Here is a 24,949-nt window from a genome sequence, read left to right as displayed (position 1 = left end):
AAACACATTCATGCTGTCCGTCACCAGAAGGGTCGTGTTCAAGCAATCAATTTAGTACAAGGGTCTTCAAAACATCTCTCCAGCTCTCCAGCCCTAGCTTCTGGTGAATTTCCTCCTTAACCCCCTTTCTCCACTCTTAATTCTAACCATCCTTCCAATTCTTCCTCTCTTTTTCCTTGCTTGAATATTCTAAATTACAGTCCAAATTTCCTCCTTACACTTGTGTTACTACAGTAAATATCTTTATTAAAGATGTTCATAATCTATTCTAGTTCCCATTACATAAAGATATATTTATATGCATCTTTAAATATGATCTTTAAAATAATTGAGCATTTTCAATAGCATGCATGAAAGTATAATTTTCTGAAACAGTAAAATTATTTACTTCTGATACTAATATAAATAACAAACAAATCCTCAGTGGCAGTCTTGTCATATACTATAAGGATTCTATGTTAAGATTTCTTAAAATAGACTTTCTATAATTTTTTGCTTCACATAAATCTAAATTATATAAAATTGTACCTCTTGTGTTTATCATTTATCTTGTAAAGACACGATAATTTAAAAGCCATGGAATTTAAAATGCCATGGAATTTAAAAGCATGGTAACTATCTTGTTTTGACTATGTAGTATTTTACCTAATATCCATTTTGCCTATGATCATCTCACAGAGTTAAGTCTACAATAAATGAAGTAGATAATAAATATTACTATAACAGTGGAAAACTTTAAAGGGGAATGGAAAGTGCCATAATAAGCCACTCGCTATTGTGTGTAGTAATCTTGGATGCTTTGGGGACACATGGGGAAGAGATACTAGGGTTGTCTTTTAATCTGATGGGGTTTTTGGAAAGCTGTCTTCAGGCTTCTGTACACTCTCATCTTCATCCATGGTGCTGGGACTGGTTTATACTGAGCATGCACAGACATAGCTCCTTGATGTAGGAAATGAGATACAGTTCTGTTTGAATTAATAGATGTAAGTCTTTCACTTTTATCCCCAGAGGAAGCGTTAGTGTTTGATCATCATAACAAATGCATCTTCTTTGAATTGTTTTACAGCACAGTGGTAAAATGGATGAAAACAGATTTGTGGCAGTTACCAGCACAAATGCAGCCAGAATCTTTAATCTTTATCCAAAAAAAGGAAGAATAGCTGTAGGCTCAGATGCTGACATTGTGATCTGGGACCCGGAAGCCACAAGGTAAGTCTGAGATCTTGTGTCACCAGGTTTTACCCTTGAAGAAAAGCATTTAAGTTGCAAAGAAATCTCATCTAGGCCTTTCCCAGCGTGTGCTAGGTAATTTATTTCTCTGTGCTCAGGAATTCTAAGCCTGTGCAGAAGATAAAGGTTTGGATGTACAAATGTTTCTTTGTTTTTCTTGGCACAGAGGATGCTAACGTTGTGTAGAACTCACTGGAAATGGATATGTATAGAAAACCAATATGAGTTTGCCATTCTAGTGCTTGGCAAAGGTCCAAGTTCACATGGAGGGAAAGTGCAGAGCCCTGAAGAAAAGAAAGGCTTAATTTGAAAAGAACTGAATTGGAAACTCAAAATAATTACAGCCTTTTAAAAGCTTTTAGATAGAAAGATTCTAGCACAAAAGACATCACTTTTAGTTAGCTGAACTTTCCAGATGAGCTCAGCCTCATCCTGCTGTTCCCAGTAGGCTTAAGCCTTTGTTCTCAATTTCCATAATTCTATGTTAATACTGTGGGTCTGGCAAATTCCACCAATTCAAAAGAGCACTGATAGAGGTTGAATTTCTGCTAAATTCTTCTTGTAAGATGCTGTCCCCAACAGTACTTGTTTGCTCATGTCCTTGTAGCAAACACTGGTAAGGGAGGAAATTCTGCACATGAACATTTTGTGTGCACAGTGTGTGAACATGGAAATTTGATGGTCCTTCTGCCTTCACTATATGGGATTTATTCAAGGTCTATTATGTTTGTTTTTATTGTAGTTAACAAAAGTGCATAGTTTCTAGGAAGTGATATTGTTACAAAGATACAGAAGTGCCCTTGGACCACCTTCTGGGAAAAAGATGGCCATTTGGAATTTGGAACATGAAGGAAGCTCCTATGGCTGAGAGCCTAGAAACAAGCCCCAGATGGTCTTTTTGTGGTTGGCATTTTCCTCGGGACACTCACTGTCCCTACCTAGGGATCAGTTCGTGGGATTGGCAGGCCATGGTCATGGCAGGTAGCCTTTGGCCAACACTCCAGGGCATCACGTCATTGCTGCTTTAAAATTCATGCCAAGCAGTAAAAAGCTGTGTGAAAGCCGCAAGTCAGGAGATATCCTGGGCTCACAGCCAGTCACAACCTGAGGCCTTTGTCATTATGTTGAGAGGGAGTTACATTTAAAGAATCTATCCCTGATAAAGCTGAATGTGGACAGGCCTTCTAGCCTAGGAAGGACAATGGGAGGACAATCGCTTGGCTTCACAGCCTCCACATGATCTGTGTTGGCTGTCATTTGGAAAACTCCTCAGTCTGAAAGTTCCACTCTGTAGGCCCTACTGCTATTCAGCAATGGTCCTCTTGGTGCAAGTCACGTAATATAGGCCATTGATTCAAGGCTGGAACCAGGTTGGTCTTTAGAGATATCTTGTGGCTTATAAAGATCACAAGGTTTAATTAGAAAACCCAGAAATTCTCAAGATTCCTCTCTCAAGGAAGGAATATGTGAAAAGCGATAACTTGTGAAGCATTCTGTTTGAGTCATCACAATGATATTTAGTAACACTGTGTGAAAGTCAGTGGGGCAGAAGGTACTTTGTATCTAAGATGGCGTTCATCAGGTAAGACCAAGAAAGCTAAATCTAAAGTAATGAGAAAACTGTAACTGTCAACAATGTCCAAGAATTATACTTTATTTTTATTCATGTTTTATTCATGTTCTATTTTTATCCCATTGGGGTGGACAGTTTATTTCTATTCTGTGTTTTCCTGTATCAAAGTGGAAAGAAAATAAAATACTCTTGTTGAACTAGGAAACTCTTTAGTCTAGTTCTAACCCCAGGGAGAACACTGGGAGGCTGGTTCCATGGCTCCTCCTCCTGGTCCTCCTCCTCCTCTTCCTTCTCTCCTCCTCTTCTTCTTCAGCTATTTATTTACTAGTTTTTGTAACACATTTCACTTTTTTATTGAAAGTAGATTTTTGCCATATTATATATTCTCTTTATGGTTTCATCTCCCCCAGCTCCTTCCAGACTCCCCCCTTCATTCTCCACCCACTCAACCTACATCCTTTCTTTCACTCTTTTATTAGGCTACAAACAGACATCTAAAGAATAGCAATAAATAATATAAGATAAAGTAAAGGCAAACAAGCTGGAATAGAAAGAAGCAAACAAACTAACAGAAGAAAAAGAGCTTGAAAAAAGCACAAAAAACATAGATGCAGAGACACACATATTATTATTACACGTATTATTACACACAGTAATTCCAGAAAAATACAACATACAATAGATGCAAAAGGCCTGTAATGAGGAAGGAACAAGGAAGGAAGGAAAGAAAGAAAGAAAGAAAGAAGGAAGGAAGGAAGAGTATATCCAGACAAAGCATTGTGAGACAAGGCACCTCTAAAAATGCCATTGAGTTTATTTTGAGTTGCTGGGCTCTTCTTTCTAACCTTCTACCTGAGTGTCTCCAGCAGGACCCAAGTTGAGAGTCCTTGGCTGGTTTGAGTCCTGTGAATCACACCAGCTCAGGTACAAAGCGTTGTCTTCCTCAGACAACTGGACAAAGGAATGACCGAAATGCAAGGTTGTGAATAATGCACTCTCTTTATTTACCACACTTTGCTGCTTGCTGGGTATTTATAGGCTGTGATTATGTCTCCCTGAGTCATGCCTGAGGCTATACAAATTTAGATCACTTTCTCACAAGCTCCAGTTACTAATCTCTGTAACATTGTTTTGTCCCTCCTGTCCTAGTCACTTGCTTCAGAATGGCGCATAATGATCCAGATGTGTAGTTATTTTTTTAATGGTCTATATATTACTTACTTAATTTTTCTCTAGTTTAGTCTAAGAATAACTAACTTAAGGTCAAACTCCTGCTTCTGTACTGCATAGCATCTTATTCATAATCTTTTAGGTATTTATTCAGTTGTTCATCTCTTTTATTTATTCTTTACCTATCTTTACATAACAACTGTTCCTTATATAATAATGACAAAAGAAAGTTAAATATTTAAAACCTTTTTTTTTTTTTTTTTTTTTTTTTTGGTGAGTATATGTATGTACTCAGTCTTGTGAGCACTAAACTTCTTTTACCATGACACATATGTGTTAGCACTATGCAGTCCTCTGATCACTCCTATGCTTCCAAGTCAGGTCTGTTTATCATGAATATCCCAGTGCAAGAAGCAATGAAAAGCAACACAGGCCTGAGTGACTGGAAGTTCTGAACTGGGCTCCACCAAGGGCCACTTAAAGTCTGCAGAGCTTAGTGGCAGAGAGCTTGTTGGACTTGTTGAAGTTCTGGGCTCTGTTCCTGGTACCATGCGCACAACATAAAGAATAAAGGAAAGTAGGTCATTGTATACCTACTCCTCTTTTATAAAACAAGTCATTCATTACTGTGTCTACAAGATTACTATGAAGCAACATATGTGAACATATTTTATAAGCTAAGCTAGCCCTGTTGATAGTCTTTGCTTTATGTAGAAAGCCCCATGTTCAAACCCTAGCACTGCATACCCTAAGTGCAATGTTGCTGCATACATTAGAAACAATGTTGCTGTGTACACTAGATACAATGTTGCTGTGTACATTAGATACAATGTTGCTACATACACCAGATGCAATGGTGCTGTGTACACTAGATACAATGTTGCATACACTAGATACAATGTTACTGCATACACTAGATTCAATGATGTCCCATACCTGTGGTTAAAGAGTTTGGGAGGTAGATGCAGGAGAAGCAGAAATTCAAGATTGTCTTGGAATATATAGTGAGTTTTAAAACAGCTTGCTAGGAAACATGGTGATGGTGTGATTAAGATACATTGTTATCATGACAGTATCCTTTCTAGTTTGGCTGGTGTTGTGCTTTGCTGAGTATTTGCACTTTGGGTTATACTCAGTTCCTTTCCCTGACCAGGCAGGCAGGTAAACCGAAGGATTCTACTGTGCTGACTACCACATCCTCTTAGAAAACCATAGATCTTTCCAACTTTTTCTGCTTTTGTTATTCAATTGAAGGCAGAAAAATATTATCAAGCTAATAAAGGAGCCCAATCCTCTTTGGAACTTTTATTTGACATTTTAAATTCTGTGTGAATTTTTTCACTCATGCATCATAAGAATTTTGCACTAACATGCAAAACTTGTAGAATATGGAGAAAAGAGAGAGGGGGTGTTTGGGGAGGAGGCTTCATGGGATAAAGGATTGGATGAACATTTAAACAATGAAAAAGAGTGTTTTTGCATAGTTCGCATAGAAAAGGAGAAACAGGAGTATCTAGGTCAATACCAACACCCGCTTTCTCTATTCTTGGCCTGCTTATTATGAGAAAGGTACTCAGTTGGGCTCTCTGTTCCCAGCCAAAATGTATGCAGATGACCTCAGCTGGGCCATTTCTAATGCACCACAATATTTTTAGCCTCAGTGCACACATCATCCACAGCTCCCTACTGTCCTTAGAGATGGAGAATGCTCACTCACCACCATCACCTCCTGCCTCTCCCTACCTTGTACACTGGAGCTTAGTGACTCCTTCACACCTGTTCACAGTGCCGCCATAGTCTTCCTTTACTTTCTGACTCTCCGTTATATTGTTGAGGTGCAAAAAAAAAAAAAAAAAAAAGGAATGGGGCTTACGATGATGGCAGAGAGAATCCCCTTGGGCCCCCCAGCTCTTTCCCACTATTATTAATGGACAGAATGACACTACTGTCACAGTCAATGAACTGATATTGCTATGTTATGAGTAGGTAGAGCCTCTCCTTCATTCAGGCTTGCTTAGCTCGCACCCAGCAGATTTCTGTTCCAGGATCCCCTCTAAGATCCCATGTTAGATTCCTCACCACGTGTCTGGACCGGGGTGTGACCATTTCTCTGCCTTTGCTTTTAATCGCCTTGCCAGTGTTGAGGAATCATACTCAAGTATTTTGGAGAATGTCTCCATTGTGCTTTACTTTGGAGAATGTCTCCATTGTGCTTTTCTTTCTGATGGATTTCTCTTTCCTAGCCACAGGTTTGGAGAACAAATAATACAAAAGTCTCACTTTCCATTAGCCATGAAGGGTGAATGTGGCAGATATAATGCCACACAGCTGATGCTGCACTGGGTACCTGGCTAGTGCAGTCTTTGCCAGGCATAGCTATAGTCCAGCATCTGCTTCTTCTGTATGACATTTTTGGAAAGGAAGTTGCTGTACACAAGCAAAATTTAAGGAGTGAGGTGCTACGCCCTAGACCGACGTTTACATTGGTACTTTGCAACTCGGGATGGGTCAAGCGCCGGCACAGTAGAATTTCAGCGAATGAGGTTGAGCGAAGTGGAAGAGAACAGCCTTCCACATTGCACAGGAGCCTGCTGGGACTTGGCAGCGGCTTGGGGACACTGGGAAGGTTGCCTTCAGCAACAGCTGTGCTTTGGAGGAAGTCAAGGAGAGCATCCCCTCACTCTGCTTTTAATTACTGTACAAGATCTTGCAATGATTAAAGGACTGAACGAATGCAGACACAGATCAGTAAAAATATGATTTGATTTTCTAAGTGCAGGAGGATGCCCTGCTTGACTCCCTTCTCTCTCTTGAAGCAGGCTTTGACTTTTGAGTTTAAGAGCAGTTTGTCAAGCAGAAGTAGATGGGGCTCGAAGAGAACTGCTCTCGTGTGCTCCCAAACTCTGAGCTGTTTCACCTTGGAGTCAGGTTCTGAGGGTCGAGGTTGTACAGGTCCTTCCTTTGGAAAACTGTCTGTTAGTTTCTGTCTAAACTCCACCTCCCCAGTTACCTGGCAACAGCCAGGTATGCTCCTCCCCACAGTTACCTGGCAACCGCCAGGTAAGCCTGATCCACTATAAAAGGGGCTGCTTGCCCCCTCCTTACTCTCTTGCTCTCTTACTCTTACTCTCTTACTCTCTCTCTTACCCTCTTGCCTCTCTGTCCCCTCCCCCACCTTCCTCTCTCTCCACGTGGTCATGGCCAGCCTCTACTTCTCTTTTCTCTTATCTCTTCCACCTTCCTCTCCCCACCTTTGCCCTATCCCCTGAATAAACTTCCTCCTCCTTGGAACCACCTGGTCTGGAGTGGTCTGTTCTGAGCTGCGGTCGGACTTTTTCTTAAAACAACTAGCACTGTCAGTCCAGGGAGAGGAGAGGAAATATAAAATGAGATGGTCTTCTTCTCAAAGGGATGTGCTGAGAATACAATTTGAGAGGTTCCGAGCAGAACGCTCCTGTATGAGGGCAGAGAGAGGTGTGCGTCACATGGGATGAAAGCGGGTAGAACATCCGTATCTGAGTCAAGACTGAAGCAGAGGCAGAGAAATGAAGCACCAGGAAGGAGTCCGGAGTGAAGCAGTTAAAGCTGAGGATTGTGTGAGAGAGGAGTCCAGACTGCAGGGAATAGGAAGACAAGGCAGTCACAGACTGCCTTCAATTTTAATTTTGTTTGTCATAGATTGAGCTGAATGTTCCACAAGTTAGCCTTGTGGAAAAGTATTATTTAATCAAGGGAAGAAATGGATTTATCTGAAGGGGGATGTTTTGTCTTGGAAAAAAAGTACTCCCCTTTATCCTACGTTTGTGATTTTAACATTAACTATAGTCCAGTGTTTATGTATGGTTTCTGTTTTATTATATAATTAGACACCAGTTATTTTTCTGCAAAATTCCTCAAGTGCTTTCAGCAAAAATGATTGCCTGCTTTGATCAGTTATTACGGATGACAACAATGTGCATTGAACCCTGTATCCTGAAGGGGGCGCCCACAACCCACACTGGGCTGCCAGAGCAGCTGATTATGTAAAGAGGCAGCCTCCTGAGAGAGGAGATTGCTACTAATGCTTTGGGGGCTACATGGTACCTAGATGTTTCTGCTTGTTTTTGATTCGTGTTGATTATTAATGGCATGTAGAAAACAGTTTGCCTGCCACATAATTTGCTGCCCTAAAACCGGGTTTCATTAATGTCACCAAAGGAGGTCAGAAGAAAGGCATCCATGCTTTTCTCCTCAGTTTCTTGTTCTGTAGATCTGTAAAGAAGCTGCAGGGTTCCAGAGTGAGGCATTTGACCATGTGTGCTATTGGATAGTGAGAGAGGACTGGGAGTGGGAGTGTGAGGGGAAGGGTTGGAAATCCTGATGAGACTTAACAAGCCTGAAAAAAAAAAAGTCCCTGCAAAATCAACTGCAATACCTCTTCTGTGTCATTGCACTTTTTTTTTTTTAAGGCTGCATTTAGTGCAAAGAGAACGTCATCAACTTTTTTTTTTTCCTGCTTTGGAAATGAAGAGTCCCCTATATTCAGCTTGACAACTCATTGAGCCAACGTCTATCTCTTGTGACAGAAGTGTGTACCCTATGCTTCACTGCTCAGGTCAAAGCTTCAGATCTAAGGACTTGTCCCTTATCTAGTTGCTTGGCTTTTTTTTTTTTTTTTTTTTTTTTTAATATTCTGGTACTTAGCTTACAGAGAAGAAATCAAGAGTGTGGTTTTCATATGATATTGGAACAGAATTTTAAGGTGTCATATGGTTGAAACAGAGATCAGCCAAATTGGACAACCTGTTAAAAAGTCTGATCAGAGAGAGGGGAAGGCACTACTTGCAGGTCTGCAGGAGCAGCAGTAACTCACGGTCTGGCAATTTAAGGCTATCCTTTGAGCTCTGGTTCTTTGGTATTCATTAAAGAGCACTTAGTTACTATGGAAACCGTCCTTTTTCAGTATTTATGAGCTACAGGGTATCTCACAGCATCTCAAGCACACAAACACACAGTTGACTACTGTGTGTGTCGAAACATTTGATGAAGACTTCTAGCTGGTCTGTATTCTGCAGAGGAGGCATATTTTTGTTTCCAATTATTTTGGGTTTTTTTTTTTTTTTAAACTCAATTACAGCAAGCTTTGACCTTGAATCCGCTATTCTGGAAGGCATTGTGCTGCCTCTCCTGCTAAATTTCCTTCCTTTTCTCAGTGTAGATAGAGATAAGCAAATTTAACTTTATATTCAGTAAAGAGTAATGACTAGAGGATTATGAATGTGCCCCTGGGTTCTGTCAAGGAACCTTTGTATGAAATTGAGCAGGAGAGGGATGGTTCTTTAAGGAGTATGGAGCAATGCAGAGGAAAAAGCATCAAGAATCAAACAGTGAAGCTTAGGGTGTGTGCATCCAGCCACATCATCAGGGGTAGCTTCAAAGAGTCCTTGGCATTTTCCTTTCAGTGGCTCATTGTGTGTCATCTAACTTCTGAACTGGAATTCTTCTCTTCTTCCTCCAAAGAAGTATATGCATGAATGTGAATGTGCACACCACACACACACACACACACACACACACAAGCACACACATAAGCGCATGCACAAACAGACAATCACACCACACACATGCACATGCACACGCAGTCTGTGATCGTTTTTGAAAAACTGGTCAGCATAAAGATTTACTTTTCACACCCATTGCTGACAGACTCCAAAGAACTTTGCTCCCGGGTCCCCAAAGCTCGGTTATCCCAATTCACATGGTAAGGGGAGAGGAGTGCGCACACGGGGGCTTGTACAGGTGCCTACGTAGAAACAAGGGTGGTTAACCCATGATTTCCCTGCCGTGTTGTCATGATGCAGCATGGCGTTGGGTGCTGCACGCGCATCTGCACAGCTGTAGGAGCAACTCCACAGAATTGTTACTACAGATGTCTATGATCCCAGGACAATATCTTGGTAGATGATAGTTATAGAGATGTTGAGGTAGGAGTGTTCCTTTTTTTTTTTTTTTTTTTTTTTTTTTTTTTTTTTTGTTATCATTCCACACACAATCCAGCTCATTATTCAGGCACTGGGGTAGTAATACCCTGGTGGGAGAAGAAACCTTTTTATTAAAACTTTTCTTTCAAATGGTTTGAGACTAACAACTTTGCCTTTTCTGAGCTGGTTGTGATGTTGAAAATGTTACTTGGTTAAAACAATAACAGCATTTTTGTTGTTGTTGTTTTGCAACATTGCTGTTATAAGGAGGCTACACATAAATCTTTAGCATATAAGTCATGCTCACAGTACTTGGTAGTGCCCACAGTAGTGCCCACGCATCAGCAGGGGCCAATGTGTGGAGTGGGTGGGAGCTCTGGCTAGCCATAGCTGTCAAACAGAGCTCAGTGTGTAATGGCTTCATTCAGGCAGGAACTGGAGACAGTGTAAGAGAATGACACTTAAGGCACCTCCTGTTTCATAGACACCTCCAGTTTTCACCAAGAAAGACAGAAACTGAGAAGCTGGCAGGGTTTTTTTTTATATTTTTGTTTTTTTCATTAGCCTGAGGAAATCAGAATTGGGTGCCTCCAGGAGCTGATACCTCTTAGAAATTATTTGGAGTGAAGCTGTTCAAACAAATCACCTAAAATTATTTTATGGCCTTTGGAAGACAGTTGCTTAATAAGTTTGGACTCTTCATGAAAAAAGTCTAGCTTCCCTGATAACACACAGGGGTAAAATATTAACCACTATTTATTGCATGTTGTTTATTTGAACGTGTCCTTATGCAACTGAACCTTTCAAGTGAACTAGAAATGATTTCTGAGAATTTTCTTAGCAATGGCTAAACTGTTCTCCACCTGATGAAAATGAAGCAAGTCAGAGGTGACTCTCAGGGACCAGCCAATCCTGAGTGGTTCCCTTTGCCAGAGCAAGCAGGGTTTGTGTTCAGCATTAAAACCAGGCAAAAGCTTAAGGCCCCAGAGAAGCTGCTTACGAGGCTCAGCTAAGCTCCTTCCCACCCAGTGCACACTGGTGTTCTCATGTCTTCATCTCGGCCTCGATGCCAGAACAGTTCCAGGAAAATACAGGAGCTAAATGGTTATTTGCTGAGTGAATGAGCCAGATTTTAGTAACCTTGGACTACTAAAAGCAAATATGTGCTTTTAGACCTCTCTCTCTCTCTCTCTTTCTCTCTCTCTCTCTCTCTCTCTCTCTCTCTCTCTCTCTCTCTTTCTCTCTCTCTGTGTGTGTGTGTGTGTGTGTGTTTCTCCCTTCTGAACCAGCTTTTGGCCCCATCTCAAGATCCACATTTTACAGTTTTCCCCTCTGAGTTAAAAAGGTAAGAAGAAATGGATTCCAGGCATTTCTCTCATCACCCCTAAAGCTGCCCTTGATAAAAGCCATGCTCTATAGCCAACAGCCAGGGAGCATCGCCAGCCTGGGCGTTATGGTGGCTTACTCCAGGTTGGACCCTTTTGTAGGTCTTAGAGACACTCTTAGTTCTAGCTAGTTACCCTGACAACACGGGATCTAGGTCACAGAGGAAGCCCAAAGGACTTCAAAAAGATTGAGGGAAATTTGATATCAGTACTTAACAGGAATCCTAGGGACCTTATACTTGCCGTGTGCAGAAGAGTCGTGGCTTCCTACAAGGGGCTTTGGAGAAAGCCCAGCAAACACCACTCCCTCGTGGAAAAAGATCACAGTGATAGTTGGAGATGAAGTAATTTAGGGAAAAGCTTTTTGTGTGTTTGCTTGCTTGTTTTCCCAATGGCGTGAGCAAGACACCACAATTCATAATTTGAGATTTTTGTTTTGTTTGTTTCTGCTTTTTACAGAGGAGAGGTCCCTGGACTAATCATGCCACCACTGGGAATTTATTCCAAATGTGAATTCTCAAATCCTATCCCACACTGGCTTCTTCATGCAGTAGTCATGTTTCAACATGCCCTGTAGGGGGTCCAAGACACACTGGAGTTTGTTGGAGACTCATAAAGTTGACTGCAGCTCAGTTGGCCCCAGAGGCAGAAGGCTTCACTCATCTTTGCTTGTTTAGTCCTTGAAAACCCAGTGCTGTCTGGACACAGACATTTCCTATTGTAATATGTCCTTTGCTCACGCATTCCATGACTTAGGCCAATAGATTGGCCCCTTCCAATGGTGGGCACACTAAGGAGGAGGGAAAAGTCATACGACCTAACCCCACTTTTTATACCCAAGTTGTTAAAGCAGGGTCAGCAAAGAGGTTATACCTTCTGTTTTATTGCTTCAACCACTCTTTTGTTTCTTTTTAAAGTTTTCTAAATTTCTCTTCATTCAAGACTGGAAGAATGAGGTTTAAGAATAACTGTGACAGTTCAATAAGAGATCCCAAGGCATAGCATATTAGTTAGCTTTTTAAATCTCTGTGACCAGAATGCATGGAAACAAGGGAGAGAGAATTCATTTTGGCTCACGGTTTTAGGGAGTCTTCATCATGGAGAGGAAGGCCTGGCCAAGCAGCCTGGCTCACAGCAGCAGCAATACCTATCATGGGCTGTTTACATCACAGTAGAACAGAGAGCAGAGAGGAAAGAACCAGAAGCCAGGCTATAACACTTAAGGGCTGGGCCCCTAATAACCTACTGCTGTGAGCCAGGTCCCACCACCAAAAGGTTCCACAGTCTTCCCCAAAATAGTGCCACCAGCTGAGAAACCAACATTCAAGATATGAGCTCGTAGAGGAAATTTCCGATTCAAACCATGATTCATGGCCTCTAAACCCATGTGAATGTCTGGAGCCTATCCATGCTGAGTCGAAATGAGAAAATATACGAAAAGCTCACATCTCTGTTAATGTAGAGCAAGATAAAGAGTCTCTGTAGTTAAAGAAGAAAAGGCCATGCTTAATGGTGAAGGGAAGAGAAAGTGATAAAAAGACACCCATTCACTCAAGACATTATCCTTGTCAGGATTATGTCTCGGCTCTGCACAGCACACTGCCAAGAGCTCTGCTTCACGGTCTCAGATTCCATTCATTGCTCTACTGATCAGAAGAACATCTAGCCAGCCAACTGTGTTGCACAGCCATAGTCTTGGATATTCAGGAGACTGGGTATAGGGAGAGTTTGAGATCACCTGGGAAAACAAAAACAGGCTGTGGTTCCCTGGTAGAGAGCATTTACCTCAGATACATGGGCTCAATGCCCAGCACCGCTAAGAAAATAAAATACTCCCAAGCAAGCACACCGAGTACAGATAAAATCGTAAATAAATAAAATATGACATAGATATGAGGAACTTTGAGACTAAGGAATAAATGAAGGTATAAAAACTTCATATACAGAGTAGATATGTACAGCACACAGTGAGGACACAATGGAAACATTTGCCAATCTTTGTCTTTTGTAGTTCCTACCTACCCATATCAACTAAGCCAGACCCATGGAAACTGAGCCTGGGGGCCTGGAGAGTTCAAACCCTTCTCTTGTCTCTGGTGATGCAAAAATTTACCTTTAGACTCTAGTGTGCTTTTATTTGGTTGTTCTGATTACACAGTTAATCTTTAAAATATTGTCTCACACCTAAGACGTGTGAAATGCTTTCTGTGAACCAAGGTCTTTGATTATAGACATGCATATCCTGCACAAATACCCACACTAACCCTTCAGTTCCTGACTCTTGGGACATATAAACTGAGACTCTTGATCCAAGCAAGACCAAGGCTTCTTCCCTATGCTCCTGGGCAACAGACTGCACGTCTGTCCTTGGCTATAAGAGTTCATTTGGCTGAGACATGGCACAGATCCCTGCATACCTGCCAGGGTGCTTGGACCCCAGCCTAGAGCACATCCGGCGGGCAGCATGGCTTCTCTGGACACCAGAAGGCAGTCGACTTTCCAATTTTAAAGAGTCTGTGTGCCTGCAGAACACCTACTCAGTGTCTTCCCGAGGAAAGAGCGACTGCACACACCACAGAGAGCTTGGGAAGAAGACAGGGCAGGCTAGATTCATTTGACCACTGGAACTGGAGTCACACTAAACCTGTTGCCTAATTTCCTTTGTCTAACCTGATTTTTCTTTGTCTGGGAGGTAAATCGATCAATACTGGTTTTTATGCTGTGATTATGTTGCCTGAAGGGAATTTTCCATTGGTTTACCAGGCCTGCCTTTAGTGCTGTAATTGTGGCTATAGGGCCTCCCTGGTCATGAAGTGAGGCTTCCCATCTGTCTAGAGCCCTCACAAAACACCTTCTGGAGGGGTCAAGTAGGCCACCCCTCTTGGGCAGAGTGTGGCACATAAGCAGGGGACCCATGTCTGTTTGGGTGCCTCTGCCTGTCCTCTGAGGTAGACAGATATGCCATCTTTTTTTCTTTCCTGGAAATCTCTTTATCTAAATCTTTCTGTGTTTGTAATGCCCTTTGCCTCTCTGGGTTTTTGACATGTAGCTTCTTTTCTTTGCCATTATACTATCTCTCTGCCTGTCTCTGGCTTCTCTTTCTTGACAGGAAATCCAGACTCTGTCATCAACTCTACTTTCCTGCCAAGCTTCCAAAGGAACAACAATGAAAAGGCAAATTTGTCCATGTTTTAAAATGGAATATTTATCAGTGTAGAAGGTTACTCAATTCCACATGGCAGGGGAAAAGACAATACTGGCAGCTAGTTATAAACAGATTCATTGCATGCTTACTATGTGTGATTTCTGAACACCATGGAGTACATAAAGAAAATACCTGTTATTTAAAAGGGTGTGTGTTAATGGGCAGACAAGGCACAAATGTGGGAAAATACAAATAATATTTCAAAAGAAAAAAAAAATGACACAATTAATCTTAGTACAAGAGATGGGGGAAGAAGTGAATCCTGATTGGGAAAAAAAAAATTAAAAACCATGATCTAAAGATAATCCTGAGCTGGGTTCGTCTGCAATGACTCCTCAGAAGGCTGGCTTGTGCTTAGGAATGGGCAGTGGATCAAGAGAATCCTAGAGGGTGGCTCTGAGTTTTGTAAACAGAGGGCAGACATGCTGTCATGATGGAGAAAGCAGGGATCCATGAGAAGACTGGGGGAGATTAACTAAGAAGTCATAAAGACACTGCTAGGTGAGGTACAGATGGTGAGGAGGAGAAACTAGGATTATGTTTGCTCATACAGACAAGGGCTTTGAATGCCGAATCAAATATAGAAGGATATCAAGTGATATCAATCCCAGTGACATACTTCCTCAAGGCCACACCTCCTAAGCCTCCCCAGACAGTGACAACAACCAATATTGGAATGCCTGAGACTGCAATGCCTGAGACTGCAGGGGACTTTCATTTCTCTTTCATATCACTACATAATTACATGACATTTTCAAGGTATACATGGTAGTAAAGAAAAAGAAACCAAGATGATGTTGTGGCAACATTGTATCCTGCTTTGCCAGGGACATTGCCAATTTTATGGGATACCCATGTCCTTGGAAATACCTTCCCCCCACCCCACCCCGATTATGAATTAATGATAGTAAACTATCACCCTATGAGAAGGTTTGAGACCTTCTGTCTTGTGCGCAGCTCATTTATTAAGGAAGTCTGACTAAATCGTGTCTTAGAGAGGCAGCCGAGTGTGTAGGATGGATTGGAGTCGGGAGAAGTGTAGGACGCAGTTGGTAGGATTTGGATGGAGGGAGTAAGAGCTATGACAGACCACACGTGGTGTCTGCAAGATGATGTGACACCGAGACTAGGAAGTGTCAAGTTCAAGGATTGCCTGTTCCATAATCATGAGTGTAAGCACAACCTGGGCAACCCAATGAGAGGAGATGGCCTCAAAATACAGAAGCAGAAAAGAAGGCAGGGGAATGGCCCAGTGTTAAATGTTTACATAACGTGCATGAGGCTCTTGGCTCTATCTCTAGCTTAAAAAAAAATAAAAATAAACAAATACCACCAGAAGCCATGAAACGGGGAGAGAGAAAGAGGAATTGATTTTAGAGGGGTTTTTTGTTTTGTTTTTGTTTTTGTGGTTGTTTTGTTTTGTTTTCTTAGCAGGGAAAACTCTCTCCAAGAAATTGATGAAACACTGGCAATGGAGTTAAAGAGAAGTTGTTGTTTATTTGTGACCCATAATTTAGTAAATGCCAGGTGATAGTAACAGACTGCACTCACAATTCAGTGGCAGATTTTTAACTTAGGACCTAATTGAGCAGAGAAGAGCCAGCCCTTGGTCAACTTTCCCCTGACCTTGGTAAAGTGTAGGTTCCCCCCCCCCCCCGCCTTTGGTAAAATGCAGATACAATAACAATAGCATCATCATTTTTTTGAACATTGAAGGAAATCTGGTGTGCAGTGTGTAGCAGAAGAGAAAGAAACACTAATGCAGTCATCACCTCGGGTAAGAATGACAGTTTTAGAGTTTCAGAGGCTGGCGGGAGACATAACATACACGAGGAATCCTGGAGGCAAACAAAGCTTAGAAAAACCAACAGTCCCAGCTTCCTGGTTTTTGGCCTGTCAATCATGTCTCCATCCCTGTGAATGCATTTTCTCTCCTGAACTTTCATCAACAGGTCTGCAGGGTGCTATTTTGACCACAATGTCACCAGAATGTCCCTTGGATGCTACATTGTGCCAATGCATTATATAGTTTGGGGGTGATCCAAATATATCTCAGAATCCTTTGATTCTCAGGAGCGCAGCCTGACAGCATGGAGCAGCGGCCTCGGGAAGATTATCTGAGACTTCTCTGTGAAGTCCTTCTTCTGGGCTCATGGTAATGAGTACCTTTTACAGTTTTTAAAGTTTTGCTATTTTAAAACCAGATCCTCTGATTGTTTCCATTGTATCAACCTCTAACTGCTGACCCAGCCGGCCTAACCAACAGTCCACTCCTGCTGTGCCCCAACTGTTTTCTCTCCTTCCACTTCTTGCTTCTTTTATATGTAAAAATTATTACCTTTCAGCTGCAAATTGCTGATAGTTGAGCACTAATGAAGCCGAGAGCTTTTTCATTTATTAGTCACCAGGTTTTGTTTTGTTTCGTTTTTTCTTATAGAGGAATTCATGCCTGTTACTGTCTCTTCAGGTGACATAATTTGTCTTCTTAAGGGTTCTAGCCCATTTCTTGCAAGCTCTCCAACGTTTTATGAGAAATAAATGTTGTAGTCCCCGGAAAGTGTTCAGGGCAAACCCTGAAGTGCCTGTTACTATTACTGAAATGCTGACCTTGTTCATTAACTTACATTAGAGTCCTGTTGTGATGATTTGTATATGCTTGGCCCAGGGAGTGGCATTATTAGAAGATAGGGCTCTGTTGGAGTAGGTGTGGCCTTGTTGAAGTAGGTGTGTCATTGTGAGTGTGGGCTTTAAGACCTTCATTTTAGCTGCCTGGAAGCCAGTCTTCCACTAGCAGCCTTCAGATGAAGATGTAGAACTCTCAGCTCTTGCCTGGATACTGTCATGTTTCTGTGTGATGATACTGGACTGAACCTCTGAACCTGTAAGTCAGCCACAGTTCATTGTTGTCCTTTATAAGACCTGCCTTAGTCATGGACTGAACCTCTGAACCTGTAAGTCAGCCACAATTCAATGTTGTCCTTTATAAGACCTGCCTTAGTCATGGTGTCTGTTCACAGCAGTAAAACCACAATTAAGACACCCGTTTATAGAAAAGAAATCTTTGTTATTCAGAGACATCATGACTGGAATGTCAACTTCAAGGGCCAGGAATTTTCATCTGTTTTTGGCCCATTCGAAGCACCTAGAACAGTGCCTGGGATGCAGCAGGTAGGCAGTAAGTGTACAGATGAGAGAGAAGTAGTTGGGCCCATAAACAGTCAAGAGTTGGCTACCTTCTTTTACCAACATGGAGTTTGTTTTGTTTTCGTCTTCATTCCTCCCTTCTTCTCTCCCTTCCTCCCTCCCCATTCTCCTTCATTCCATGCTTCAATTCATTTGAAGCCAGAGATAAGTACAGTGATATAGATGAAGCCGAGAGGCCAGAGGTATGAAGCAGTTACCTTAAAATCCTCAACATATCTAAGAACCTAATCCCTCTATGGTAACATCATGGGCCTAATTAGCAACCTTACCTCATTTGTGTGAGAAATAAAAGTCAAGAGAGGTCTACTAATGCAAGAGTAGCCTGCAGTGATTTGATAAAAGACCCAAAGTGTTGCTCTATTTTCAACTTACCAGCATCTAATTTCCAAATACAGGACAAACCCACCACTTTTCCTATGCCCATTTATCAGTTTTTTTTTTTTTAGTCCTTGTGAGAACACTTTGTATGCAAGTTCTGAGGGAAAGGGAAAACACAGTGACACGCCCTCATAGAGACACAGCCCTTGATGCCCTCGTTGGGAAAAATATGTTAGATAGAAGTTTGTGCTGATTAGTAGATTTTCCTATTTAAAAAAAGAAAAAAAGAAAGAAAAACTCATGGGCACCTGGAAACGTCTTTTCCAAAGATTTTTTGTTTGTTTGTTCTTGTTTTGTTTTATGTTTTGACCCCTAGTTTTTTCTTAAGATATCCTAGTATTTCCTAAAAGATCTGGGGAAGAATTTTAGGTAAGTGTGTTTAGGTCCAGACTTGTTGGAAGTGTCACTTCCAGCAGGAAGCAACACACTAGAGCTGACCTCTGGCGTTTGAGTGACAGAGACTCCTGTTATGGAGAGGGTTGGCTGACCCAGTTTCCCTGAGCCTCAGTGTAATGAGGATTAAATAAAATAGGGTTTAACTCACTTCTGATATCAGAGTCTCATAGATAAGCATGCAGTTAATTGAAGTCATAACTAAATATCATCACATTCATCAGAGACACCCTTGACCATACTTCGAACCACTGAGATGCTATTATAAACGCAAGGGAAACAAGTGACTTCGAAGGTGAACCATTTGAGATTTTAAAAGAGAAAGAAAGATAGATCTTTATGAGCAATTGTCCCAGCTGTAAACCATCTAGGGTATGTCAGGATTTGCGTGTGTACATGCATCTGTCCGTCCGTCCATCCGTCCGTCTGTCCATGTACATTCATACACTTCTCACACATATAGGTAAGATTGACCTTCCACACTGACTAGGACTGCAGTTTCATTCTCTATCTGATGCTGGAGCTTGAAGTCCAGAGGGCAGACTGCTGCCATGGAGAGACAAGGCTGACAGGAGAAAGCAGGACAAGAAGAAACATAGTATAAAGAATCATAAAGACAGAGTGAGACCCACGGTTCAAGTCTTCAGTGGTGTAACACCACTGGTCTTGGACCCAAGCACACATGCATGACCCAGGAGCTATAGCACATGAAGGAAGATGCAGGGCAGTGAGCGTTGGAGGTCTGAGACCCACCCTCCTGCCACTCAATGTCTTAGTGGGCAACTTCCTATTTTTATTTCAGAGAGTGCATCAATGACAGAACAACGGAATGATCACGTCCGAGTCTAGCTTAGCGAGTTTTCTGGGGCTACTGTCACAGGAGGATTTATGAGGGACTACTCACAACAACATCACTGAATAGCCCTGTGCTCCAGCATTGACGAGGGCTCATGGAAGTTGTATCATGAGTTTCCTGTGTAACTACAGGCAGCTACATCACAAATGAGTCCTCTCTCCACACCAAGTCTTTTCTGGATACACCACCAGGGTGGGGCTTCTGAAGTTTACAAGTTCCATGAACTTCCTGCATCATACATTTCTTGTGAGTCTTCTGAGCTAAGCCCCTCCTCAATGGGCATGAGGAAATTCTTCAATCTGGAAGAAACTGCCCTTCGCTTCCATCCTTTGAAACTCGTATGCCATTATCCACCTGAACATCCACTTCAAGGATCCCTCGTGAGGACGAGGGCACAGAGATGGAGAGAGTGTTTCCCAGTTCATGGCTAGTAACCCCCATCCAGTTCCTGAGTGAGGTGAACACTGTAGCCTTGCATTGCCTCATGCCCTCGTCAGCCATGAGGGGATGATTACAGCATTCCTATCAAAGCTGCTTGGTAGAGCCAGAGCCGATCGACAAGACTTCTCTGCAACAGTGCTCAGAATTTTAGCCATCTCATGAACTAGATTATTATCCCCAGCCTATTGAAGTCAGCGGATCTCAGAGTATCTGGCTGTGACAGATAACTAACTCCTCATGCCCCCCTGGGTGTCACTGCCTACCCATCTCAGCTCTGGGTGAGTTTGCCCTCGGGCTTGCTCCGTGGAGAAGCTGAGTCAGACTGGCAGTCTTCATTTCTGCAGGGTTTTTTTTGTTTGTTTGTTTTTAATCTCCCCCCACCCCCTTTCTCACAAGGAAGCCTTGTACCTGATTGAGATAGCCTTGTTCCCTTGATGCCCTGGGAGCCAGCCGCTCATCATTACTTATGCTTCCTAGAAGCAGGTGCCATTTGGTCTGGGTCAAGCTCAAGCCATGCATTGTATTGCTAATTGGTATTCAGGCTGTGCTGTGGGTTCTGACAGCTCCTCTGAGATTCTCATCAGGAGGGTAGATAAAATGTTAGAATACACCAGGCAGAAGACAGAGATGATTACCTGTCTCTAAATTCTCAACCAGCTGGAAAACAGCCAATTAGCCCAGAATCCGAAGTGTTCTAGTCATTCCAGGGAGTGAAGATTTTCCAGCTATCTTTCTTTGTTGTTGTTTCGTATTTGTTTGTTTGTTTGTTTGTTTTGTTTTGGCAGGGCCTGTGGTGGCAGGAAGAGCAACCTGCTTGTGTTTGGCTTCTGGTCCTGTCACTCAGATTCTCAGTGACTCCTACAAAGTCTCTCATTCTCTGTCAGCTTCCACTTCTCCATTGGTTACGAGGGCATAGTAACGTGAGCTGTTGAGAAATAAAGTAAAGCCGTGTGCATGCATGCCCTCGGGCTTCACAGGAGCTGGGGTCAGTGCCTAGACCGGGGAGTTGCCGCTAATCCCATGACTTCCGGGTCGGGCACGGCTGCTGTTGCTCTTGCCTTCCTCAATTATTTTTCTTTTCTTTACTCCCTTCCTTTTTCTCTTTCTGTTCTTACCCGCCATTTTTTTTTTCTTCTTTTTGTGACTCTTCCACTTGCTATGCTTTAATCTTCATCCTCCGTTCCCCGCACATCTCCGAAGTGTGTTGTGTGGGTGTTTTATTTTGTTTGGTTATTTTGCATGTTTTTTTTTGTTTTGTTTTGTTTTGTTTGTTTGTTTGTTTGTTTGTTTTCCCCCTGGAGACGTTTAAAATATCAGAAGAGTAAAAAAAAAAAAGACTGTAACTGTCCAAATACTTCTTGCAAGCTTCGTGAGCCGTAGGTTTCCGCTGCTCTGCTGTTCATTTCTGCTGCTGTAATGCAGCTGCGGTCACAGATAACATCTGAGTGGAGGAGGGGACTGCTTACCAATACTTTATTTGACAGAAGCACGCTGCGGGCCAGCTTTGGGCTGCAGACCAGGAGCTGTAGCTGACCAACCTTGGCTCAGTTATTGGAGATTGCAGATTCCTCACACTGAACTACCATTCTCTGACATCCTCATCTCCACCGAGACACCCAAGAAATCTTTGGTGCCTCTTGGGCTGTTTTTCCACAGGGCAGGGTTCAGACAGCAATTGAAGCGGTGATTGGAGAGGCTTGTTTGGGCTGCCTATCAAGTTAGAGGTGGTCCTGGGCTGCAGAGAGACTCGGATTCAAGGAAGGGAAGGAAGAAAGGAAGGAAGGAAGGAAGGAAGGAAGGAAGGAAGGAAGGAAGGAAGGAAGGAAGGAAGGAAGGAAGGAGAAAAATGTTCTTTTGTTCTTAGTTGCATGTTTGAAATGTCTATATGGAAATTCTGTTAGCCAGTTGGATTAAAAGTAACATCATCAACTCAAAGCTGAGTGGTGGCTTTTGAAAAGTCACCACTGAGCAAAGAAGTATATACACATAAGGTGGCACCTGCATATTGCATAACTATTTGTCTCAGGTTGTTTCCAGTTAAGTGTGCACAGCTTGCAATGCGGTTCAAGCAACTTTTCACTATTGAGTGGCAGTCTTCTACCCAAAGTTCAGAGTTTCACCTTTGACTCTTACACAGCTGTTTGTTCCAAGTTAGAATTACCTGCCGCCATCTTGAATCATGGCAGCTGGAATCACCGAGACCTTTACTATATCTGTCCTGTAATGTCTCCTTGTGGAAGGAGGGGTCCCAGGAACATCTGTAAGACTCTCCCCAGATGGCTTAGTGAGTGGGAGGGCTTGCTGCTAAACCTGACCACCTGTTTCATTCCATGGACCCATCAAGGATGTTTTTAAGAAGGTCCATGAGTCCCTTCCCTGATTGAGATTTTTCCAGCCTCAGTGGGCATACTAAAAGTTTTGCCATCATATGCTTACTGGGAATGAGCTAACGCTTTAAGTCTTATTTCAACACAGTATTACTCTAAAGTGGACGGTGACTCTATTATTACTCAGCAGATAACCAACAGCTAATGGAATTTCACCACAATTCTGCCTAAACGTTACCTGAAAAGAACAAAGAAATAATGTTTAGCACTTGGAGCTCTGTGAAAGAGGCCATCATTTCTCTCCAGCCCATTATTCAACTCTCTTTGCTGCAAATCTTCTGTGGATTTCCTCCAAGCGGATATCTGCATGGTTGTGGTTAGCTGCATGGTTGTGGTTAGCTGCATGGTTGTGGTTAGCTGCATGGTTGTGGTTAGCTGCATGGTTGTGGTTAGCTGCATGGTCCCACCTGTTCCACTCCATTCACTTGTACTCCTCTGTCAGCAAGCATGCTCACTAACAGCTTCCCCTCCTGCTGCTCTTCTTCCTCCTCCTCTTCCTCTTCTTCTTCCTCCTTCTCCTCTTCTCCTTTTTCTTTCTCCTCCTCCTTCCCTTCTTCTTCTTGACTTTTTTTTTTTGGGGGGGGGGGGGGTTGTCTACTACCGTAAGGCTAGAAGAAAAATAGTTCATCTTCCATCAAAAAGAATAGTGAATTTTGAACCCCTCAGCTATTTTTTGTCCCCGTCTTTGTTTCCATAGGAACCTAGCCCATGGAGTACTTTTAAGAAGGGTACTTCATGGCTTCATCTTAGTTACCTCCTGTGTAAGAAGCCAACCCTTTCCCTCTCAGGATGTGCTTGGGGGATATGTCAAGAAATGTCATCTATCAAAGGTGAAGCAACCCCCTAGGACAGTCACAAAATTATAAGGTCATTTCCACATGCCGCCCCAGGAAGCTATTTCTAACTCTTACTGACTGGCCAGGCCCATAGACTAGCTTTTCAGAAACCGAATAATCATCCTTCATGTCTAAGCACTTACCTGTTCAGTATTCATAGGCTGTGCCTCCTCGTATCCTGCTAGCTTGCCTGGCTCACATTCAATTCCTATTTCTTCACAACATTAAATTATTTTTAGTTTCTCATTTTCTGAAACCTAGTGATTAAAATGTGCAGTATTTATGTTAAGTAGCAAATGCCTTCTAGATGTTCAGTGCTGTGAGGTACATGGGCTGAAGAACACAGTGTCTACCCCAGATTTCTAGTTCTAACACTATTTATGCCGCTGTGATCTATGCCACCAACCATGGCCTATATTCCAGTCCAAAGCAAAAGAACAGGGCACAGGGTTGGTTAGTTGCACTAAGTCAATGTTAGGGCAGCATTTTTAGGAACCCGTGTCAAATGTTTTGTCATCAATGAATATCAGTTGGATTCTAAGCAATTGTCCAATTTAGATTAACGATGTGGTTGAGGTGGTTCCCATCTTCCTTTCTGTGGGAAGCTGATGTGGAAGTCTGAACAGAGGAAAGGAGATTTATGTTTGCAGCAAGAGCAACTCTGCTAATGACAGCAGTGTACTTGAGAAAGCACCAGCTAGCATTTGCAGAGACTGCCCTGCTCTCCGTTTACATAACTCTTCGAGTCCATGGAGCTGACAGAGAGGCAGTTGGAACACACATCAGAAAAGCAAAACTCTTGTGCTGTGGTCACATTGAGAATGACTGGCAAATTCTAGCAAAGGAAATTTTACTAGCATCTGAAGTCCTTTGGTACCACACAGAAAGCAGACCAAGAAGCACCAGGACAAATGAAAAGGAGTGACTTCTTACTTATTGTCAGGGGATGAAGAATGTTTCCAGCAACTGTACACGCTTTGTACAGCTCCCCGTAAAGCTCAAAGGGCAGTTTTTCCCAGTGGTAGGAGCCCAGCTTCTGAAGCCAAAGATACAAGATCCTCTCTATCTCTATATCTATCTATCTATCTATTATCTATCTATCTATCCATCCATACATAACTCATCCCCATACCTCTGCTTCTTGAACACAGGCTGTGTGCCATGGGTGAAGTATTAATCTGTTTTAAACCTCAGCCTCCTCTGTAGCACAGGAATAATAATTGCATCTATTTCCTAGGGAATAGGAAAAAAAATTTAACAATGAACTTTTCCTGTTTCATGCTGAGTACACAAGGTATCGTAACGTGGAAAGATGAGGTATACTTTTAATAATAAGATGCCATTAATAGCACTGAGATGATTGTATTGACTTTCTTTCTGTAATTTGGTTCTCCTGGCAATCTCATAGGAATCCATTCATGCCATGGATAGAATGAAGGATTTAAAAAGAATACGGTAGAGTGCCCAGACAAGTCACTTTTCTGGGGTCAGGAAGACCCATGGTGCTGTAAGGAATGCCTCTTCCTCCAGGGAGTTTTCTTGATATGCTCAGAGGTGGGGCTGCTGCCTGGGCCAGCTTTGCATCACTGATGTCATTCATAAGAGCAGGCGGCTGGCTGGTTGATAGAAGTCATTTGCAAAGGGACAGATGGCTCTTCTGCGGCTGTGATGTGAGTGGTATCAAAGCAATTGACTAAGTCAGAAAGCAGCTTTGAGGCCTCTGCTTCCCTGTGGCCATCATCAGCCTTAGACAAGTGTAAGGAGCCGCAATATAATCTGCCACCCCAAGTTGGCGCTAGCCTCGTGTCTTCTCCAGATGTAAACAATGATCTGCGCAGCTGCTAGGCGTGCCAAAGTCACTGAATGTTGGGTGGTGAGCGAACAGCCAATCAGAAGTGAATACGTCACTCTAGACTGTACTTAAGCCA

At 42.5% G+C, this 24,949-nt stretch overlaps 1 protein-coding gene across 1 annotated transcript in view; it reads left to right on the top strand.

Annotated features, from left to right (window-relative positions):
- Dpys (dihydropyrimidinase) overlaps positions 1-24,949 on the top strand; it is a 77,606-nt gene that overhangs the window by 35,075 nt on the left and 17,582 nt on the right. The window contains exon 7 of the mRNA XM_034516497.2: positions 1,070-1,212. Coding sequence (XP_034372388.1) covers positions 1,070-1,212 — 143 coding nt within the window. The remainder of the gene's footprint in view (positions 1-1,069; positions 1,213-24,949) is intronic.

Source organism: Arvicanthis niloticus, chromosome 13, assembly GCF_011762505.2.
Source record: "Arvicanthis niloticus isolate mArvNil1 chromosome 13, mArvNil1.pat.X, whole genome shotgun sequence".
Lineage (NCBI taxonomy): Eukaryota > Metazoa > Chordata > Mammalia > Rodentia > Muridae > Arvicanthis > Arvicanthis niloticus.
This window is presented reverse-complemented; position numbering and strand designations above follow the sequence as displayed.